General features: G+C 38.6%; 1 protein-coding gene across 10 annotated transcripts in view; it reads left to right on the forward strand.

The window, feature by feature from the left end:
- Pum2 (pumilio RNA binding family member 2) overlaps window positions 1-7,046 on the forward strand; it is an 80,471-nt gene extending 73,425 nt beyond the window's left edge. For all 10 annotated transcript variants that reach the window (XM_026785888.1, XM_026785889.1, XM_013351271.2 and 7 more), the window contains 4 exons: window positions 517-642; window positions 795-916; window positions 1,326-1,518; window positions 4,133-7,046. In XM_026785888.1, coding sequence (XP_026641689.1) covers window positions 517-642; window positions 795-916; window positions 1,326-1,518; window positions 4,133-4,264 — 573 coding nt within the window. In that variant the 3' untranslated portion in view covers window positions 4,265-7,046. The remainder of the gene's footprint in view (window positions 1-516; window positions 643-794; window positions 917-1,325; window positions 1,519-4,132) is intronic.
- Window positions 7,047-7,896: the final 850 nt, after the last annotated feature.

Raw genomic sequence — 7,896 nt, forward strand, 5'->3', positions numbered from 1 at the left:
TTGTTTTTCGAGACAGGGTTTCTCTGTGGCTTTGGAGCCTGTCCTGGAACTAGCTCTGTAGACCAGGCTGGTCTCGAACTCACAGAGATCCGAGTGCTGGGATTAAAGGCGTGCGCCACCACCGCCCGGCTGAAAAGTCTTGAAACTATATTGACACAGGCAAAATAACTAGCAACTAGTACCAGGTCTTACCCATTAGATTTTTTTTTTTTTTAAATCAAAATTATCTTCAGGCTGTCTAGGAAGCTCAGCAAATCAAGGGGAAATGCTGTCACGCCTGATGATGTGAGTTTTGTTCCCCTGATTCCACATGGTGAATGAAAAAACAGATTCCTCCAAATTGTCCTCTGACCTCCATATACAGATAATCTCCATGCTGGAGAATGCTGATGCTGTGCTTGTGTTAGCTATGGATCCACCACTTGGCTAGGTGTTAGCATCTATCTTGTCAGTCTGATACAGTGATTGAGAAATAACAGGATATGTGCATTATTTCCTTCTTTTATTTATTTCAAGGTGTTTGTGCTTTCAACCCATCCTTATGGCTGCAGAGTCATTCAGCGTATCCTAGAGCACTGCACTGCAGAGCAGACCTTACCCATCTTAGAAGAGCTTCACCAACACACAGAACAGTTGGTACAGGTATATGTCACCTAAGAATTTGAAATGTTTGTGTAATTTGAATATTTTTTGAGAGATGTAATTTGTAGTTAAAAGTATAAAAATGAGGAGGCAGAGCTCACTGTATCCTCTCAATTCTTAATGATGCAAAGTAATTTTTAAATGTGTTACAGGATCAGTATGGCAATTATGTTATTCAGCATGTACTGGAACATGGTCGACCTGAAGACAAGAGCAAAATTGTATCTGAAATCAGAGGAAAGGTGTTAGCCCTGAGTCAACACAAATTTGCCAGGTATTACAACAGTCAGTTTTTCCAGCTCTTTTCTATACAAATTTTTAGTGGGCCTATAGTTAAATTGGTGGTTGTCAAATTTGTGGTCTATTTTGTGATACCATTTCTTTTGGTTTTTTGAGACAGGGTTTCTTTGTGGCTTTGGAGCCTGTCCTGGAACTAGCTCTTGTAGTCCAGGGTGGCCTTGAACTCAAAGAGATCCGCCTGCCTCTGTCACCTGAGTGCTGGGATTAAAGGTGTGTGCCGCCACCACCAGCAACCATTTCTGTTTTTAAAAGTAATTACAAACCAAGAAATTTTATCTTGTGTTCTCTTTTCTAGTACATTGGAACAAATTGAAAAGTCAAGACTATTTGACTATAAAGAAATGACATAACAAAGTTTCTCTGTGTGTGCTTTTAATTTTTAGCAATGTAGTAGAAAAGTGTGTTACTCATGCCTCCCGTGCTGAGAGAGCTTTACTGATTGACGAGGTTTGCTGTCAGAATGATGGTCCTCACAGTGCCTTATACACCATGATGAAGGATCAATATGCCAACTACGTGGTTCAGAAGATGATTGATATGGCTGAGCCTGCTCAGAGGAAGATAATCATGCACAAGGTAACTGGTGCACAGCTCCATGAGGTCACACCCTCTGTGTGACCTGTGACTGCATACACACTTTTGTAGGGTTTATTTCTCCACAATAGACAACATTTAAAGCACATGGGCAGCTTAGTTGACACTGTAAAATCACATTAATTTCTCAGCTGTTAGGTTTAATGTTAGTCTTCCTCCCCTGTCTTGTTCAGTTTTATTCGATTTGCAGTAAGTAGTTCATTGGTTGAATGCTGAGTTGTTTTCTTTAATGGTATTAGATTTTCCCAATAAGTGGGCTGCTCTTTTAGAGAGAATCTTTGCAATTCCCAACACCCTCATGGTGGCTCACAAGCACCTATAACTCCTAATTCTAGGGTCTCTGGTACCCTCCTCTGACCTCAGTGGGTATGCACACATACATATACACAGTTTAATTTAATTCCTTTAAAAGAAATCTTTCCTTTATTTTAGTTATTACACTTCAAGCTATTTTCCCTCTTGACTCTAATGATTCTTTAAAATTACCAATTCTGCTGGCAAAATGGCTTGTACAGTAGAGTTGTTTGCTGCCACATCTTTTGAACTGTATTGCACCTCTGGGCTCCAAACGTAACGGAAGGAGAAAATTGAATCATGCAGATTGTCCTGCCTGAATGTCAGGATGCACATGTGCTTGCACACAAGGTGTAATTTTTGTTTGGAGTTTTGTTGTTGTGTTTTAGATTCATTTATTTTAATGAGTGTTGCCGCATATATGTGTTGTATTATATATACATATATGTGTGTTGTATACACACACATATATATATATACACATACATACATACACACACATTACATGTGTACCTGGTGCCCATGGAGGGCATCAGACCCCTTGGAACTGGAATTATAGGTGTTTATGAGATGCCATGTAAGTGCTGGGTTTCAAACCCACTTCATTAAAAGAACAAGTGCTCTTAATCAGTAAGACTTTTCTCCAGCCCATAAATGTAATTTTTAAAAAAATCATTAATTTCCATAAAAATTTAATATCAAAAAGAACTCTAAAGTTGGCCTCAAGAGATCCAAGCCTATAATTCCTAGTTAGGAGGCCAGTGTGGGAGGATTGAAAGTCTGATGCTTTTCTACATAACTTGCCAAGATTTTGTTTCAGTACATCAACTAACAAAACTGGGGGTGGGGGATGTGTGTGTTAATGCTCTTTCTGGCTTGATTGCTTTAGAAAACATGAAACATCTGTCCCCTTTTGAACCTTTTCCCTTTATCAAGAGAAAATATTCTCGCTGGGCGGTGGTGGCTCACGCCTTTAATCCCAGCACTCGGGAGGCAGTGGCAGGAGGATCTCTGGGAGTTCGAGGCCAGCCTGGTATACAAGAGCTAGTTCCGGGACAGGTACCATAGCTACAGAGAAACCCTGTCTCGAAAAACCAAATAAAAATAAAAAATAAAAATATTCTCAAGATCCCCTCATGCCATGCATTGTATCAGAGCCATTGCTGGTGTGTGGCAGTTAACAAACACCAACTCTTTTTTTTTTTGTTTTTTTTTGTTTTTTTTTTGTTTTCTCTGTAGCTTTGGAGCCTGTCCTGGAACTCCCTTGGTAGACCAGGCTGGCCGTGAACTCACAGAGATCCTCCTGCCTCTGCCTCCCGAGTGCTGGGATTACAGGCGTGCGCCACCACCGCCCAGCCAAACACCAACTCTTAAGGGTTTTTTTTTGGTGGTGGTGGGGGTGTTGAGACAGGGTTTCTCTGTAGCTTTGGGGCCTGTCCTAGAACTTGCTCAGTAGAGCAGGCTGGCCTGGAACTCAGAGATCTGCCTGTCTCTGCCTCCCAGTGCTGGGATTAAAGGTGTGCGTCATCACCACCCTCTAGCAGCTCATAATTACAGCACTGAGTTTTTAAAAATTCATCCTTCAAATTGTTGTGCTGTGTTTTTTTTTTTCCTTTTTGACTCTTCTAAAGATTTTAACCTTATTTTTAATTTATAGTACTTACTGAGCCAATAGTATACATAGTATTTTTAACCATATATATAGTGCGTTCTGTAAAGGTCCTTGAAAAATTATTTTTTAGGATGACTTCCTAGATATTGCCCGGTTGTATTCAGGAATCTTACAAGTTGTGTGTCCCTGTGAGAAGAGTTGCCTTTTACTAGTCTGTTCTGTGACAGTTACTGTACTCACTGCACATCTAGCTGGAAAGGGGGCAGTATATGTTTATATTGGGGGCTTCCTTTGTCGGCATGTGACACAGCAGTGGCTTGTTATTTATTGAACCAAAAAATAATGTTGCCTCTTTAAGCATTTTTGAGAAAATTATGTTTCAGAATTGGTTTTGTACCTAAGTAGCTTTGTAATTTTTAGCAGAATGATGATCCAGACTTGAGGGAGCTATTTTAAATCATAAACAAGGCAAGATGGCTCAGTAGGTAAAGGTACTTGCCATCAAGCCCGAAGACCTAATTGAGTTCAATCCCCAGGGCACACATAGTAGAAGTAGAGAACACTCTTAAGTTGTCCTCTGACCTCCCTATACTGAACCGGCCTGTCCAAACCACACACATACGAATTAAAAACAGAAACTACCATAACTTGGGTTTTTTTTTCTCACAAGATTGATTGTTTGTTTTTCAGATTCGACCTCATATTACTACTCTTCGCAAATACACATATGGGAAGCATATACTGGCCAAGTTGGAAAAATACTATTTGAAAAATAGCCCAGATCTAGGGCCTATCGGAGGACCACCAAATGGAATGCTTTAAGAGAAAGGAGATGATTCAACCATGTTTAAAGAATGGGTTTTCTTTGTGAATTATCAAAACACAATTCAACTATGAATCTTTGATTTTTTTTTTTAAGCAAAACTATTTATTGACTTTCTTCATCCATTTGTAAATTTTTAAGGTTCTTGTGTATATTTAGGGGGTGGGGTGGTGAATTATAAATTATCTTCAACCCTGAGTGGAGACCTATCAGATTGGATTTCTGGTGAAGCACAGAATGCCTGTATATGATGTAACCGTATCCCCCTTCCCACCCCCACCCCCCCCCCAAAAAAAAGAAGCAAAAAAAGGAAAAAAGTTGTCACATATTTTGTAAATTTATACCTTGTAAAGTCACAAAAAAAAATAGTTTTTAAAGGGAAAAGTACAGTATTTTAATAAACTGGCTTGCAGTCTGGTAGGTCTACAACCCCATAGCACAACAGGTTTATATAGATGTACATAGAATTATAGTTCTTATTTTTTTCCTTTATGTGAAGCCTTTTATAACAGATTAACAATCAACTGCATAAATATTATTAATATTTTAAAAAGAAAGTTAAGTTGTATTTTGGTAATTCACAAACTATCATGCGAAGAAAAACTCAGAAAAACAGACAAGAATAAAATGATTTGAGATAACATTATTTACAGTGGATGTGGTTTTAATAAAATTACTGCCCTATAATGTCCCTGGCAATGTACAGAAGAATTGTATATACTTATTGTAATGAATTAGAAAAAAAAATCATGGTGGTACTTCCATTCAGTTGAGTTTGCACTGAATGAAAAGTTAAATTCCACACTAACTTTTCAGTTTGGTTTGCAACGAGAATGGATGGAGGTTTGTATTTTGTTCTAATTATAGAATTAAAGACTGTTGAGGAAGTGTTGGTTTATTCTGCGTTTTCATAGTAGTACACAAATAGGAACCTGATAGAGGTGAGAGAGGCCACTGAGAAGTGAACTGATAGCTCAGCATTTAGCATGATTGCATATTCAGAGAGCTTTTTTTTTCTTCTTATAAATAAACACATTGTGTGTGTGTGTAGGGGTAGATGTAAGTTTACAATTTGAAAGCAGATATTGTTTCAGTGTTTGTTATGAAAGCCTTGCTAATTTCGTAGTAACTTTCCTTGGTTGTACAGGTGTACATTTGTAAACCTTCATGCTGTAAATGGAATCTGTTTTATCTCTTTGGGAAACATTTGCATTTAGTGTACATTGACATCCCTGCCCTCTTTAACCTGGCAATATAGTGTTGTATAATGTAAATTTATTTCTCCAAATTGAGAGTGTGATTTTTAAAAAATTTTTTATCTTTATATGGTTTCAGAAGTATGAACCAACTTTCTTTTTATTATTGTGGAAAACATTTTGTTTTATAACATAGTTGTTGACTCTGTTGATAATGGACGTGCTAGGATCTGGATCACTTTCACCTGAAGTCAGGGTATTGTGCATAGTAAATAGAAAGTATTGGACTGAGATTTGATTACCACAGAGGCCAATGCTTTTTCCATCTTAAATGTGATGTGACTTTTTTCTTTGTACAGAAGAGTACTGTATTTTTGAATAGCCTACTCCCAAGTAAGAGCAAATCTGTATGATAACATTTTTTCCTCTGGACATAAGACATTATAACAGTAACATGATGTACATTTACAAGCGGCCTTATGTACATTTCCCAACAATCTTTCTAAGGCAAAATTGTGACCATATGTGTATAATTAAAATCGTTTTTAATCCTTTGCCTATGAAAATATTTTGGAAAAAATTGCTTTGTATATTCAGTTTCTGAAAGATAAAGAAAGTGCTTTGTATTTTGTTGAAGTCAGTATTTTGTATGAACATTTATGTTGATCCTCTTATGTTCAGTGCTGAAAACTGAAATGAACATGATATTTCTGTCAGAAATTGTAGAAGGGATTTTTTTTTTCTAGAGGTCTGCAGAACAAAAGCAATCAGAGCACAATATTGAGTATAAAGTTCTATTCTTTTGTTACTCATATCATGAACCTTAAAATTTGGCATGAAGTTTGGGGTGCCAGGAGTCTTTCATGTTGATGTTGAGTTATTCTAGCTTTCCAACCCAACATTCGTTGTCACCATTCTCAGTCACACTGGTTCATCAGCATGTCCCTGTCACAGTTTTCTCTCATGGAGAGTGGCACTCTCCCTCCTTTCCCACTTTGTTTTGCCAGCCTGAGTATCTCGGCTCTGGGTTGAACATAACTTACCTGCATCAGCCAGTGGTTTTAGGGTCAAAGCTGCCAGTATTCGAGACTAGCAGCCCCTCCTGGTTCCTGTTCACCCTTGCTTTTATATGCTCAAGAAGCTGTCACTCAGTTCAGAAAGTGGCAAGTCCTAGAGAAAATGACTTGGAACTGAATCCTCCTCTAGCAGTCCTGATTCATACTTCCCAGTGATGACAACCCAGTTCTCCTGATACTTTTAGGCATATTCTAGAAAAATACCTGTTTGTGTAGAAATTTTATGATCTGCCAGTTTTGGTGCCCACCCTGATTCCACCTTCTAGTATGTTGGCATGGAACTTTAGAAAAATTGACTTTTCAGAATCTGATTGGGCAGAAACCGCTTAGGCTTACTCTTGAGTGTCTCCTTTTGGTATAGATTGTTTCTGGACCAGTTTGTCTAAGTCCTGGCTCTTATTGGTTCATATGAAATGTTATCTTCACTTCTTTGTATATTATGTATAAATTAGAAATGAAACGTGTGAATAACATTGTATGAAATAAACTTGGTCTTGTGTTTTTCTCTAGATAAAATATCCCTCTGTATCTCAGTTACAGTCTAGATTGCCTCATTAAGTCACTTAACGTCACTAAAACGTGGATACTTTCCACATAACCTTGCTATTTTGTAAAGTTGCCTATGTCAGCAACCTGGGTACCCTGGTGGGCTAGTGCTAATTTCTTAGCTCATTGGTTGTAGGAATTCAAATATATTAAAGATTCCCAGGTGTTAGGTTTTTGTTTGAAGATTTATGTATTTTGTGTAAATAAGTGCTGTGTCTTCGTGTAGACCTGCAACACCAAATGAGATCATCGGATCCTATTATAGATAGTTGTGTTGCTGGGAATTAAATTCAGGACCTTAACCACTGAGCCATCTCTCCAGCTCCAGGGCTTGATTCTTAATGGAGACAGGCTGTTTTATTTTAGCATTGCTTCTATAGCTGCGGGGTGGGGTGCAGTACCTGTTGGAATCTAAAGTGCAGATTCTATAATGCTAATAGAAAGCGGGAACACCTTTACACTCACTTGCTTAGCTCCGAGTTTGGTTGTTTATAGTGTGTGTATCCTCAGGGTGCACTTCGGGAAGGTTTAAGGTTGGAGGAGTCCTTCCTCCACAGCTTGCCTGAGTTTAACGTCTCTGCAGTCAGGAGAGTGACAGACTGCAGTGTGGAGGGGGTGTGTGGTGCAGAAGCCTATCCTTTGTCTGGTCTTTTAAGATAAAAGCCCAACTACAGAGCACGGTCTTTGGGCAGTTTCTCCAGGATCTTAGGTGCTTACGAAGGCCAGGGCAAGTTAGGAATGAAAAAGCTCAGGGGTGCCACTCTTCCCAACCACGTCAGGCCTTGAATCATCCCCAACACCACTGAAACACAT

Source organism: Microtus ochrogaster, linkage group LG3, assembly GCF_000317375.1.
Source record: "Microtus ochrogaster isolate Prairie Vole_2 linkage group LG3, MicOch1.0, whole genome shotgun sequence".
NCBI classification, from domain to species: domain Eukaryota; kingdom Metazoa; phylum Chordata; class Mammalia; order Rodentia; family Cricetidae; genus Microtus; species Microtus ochrogaster.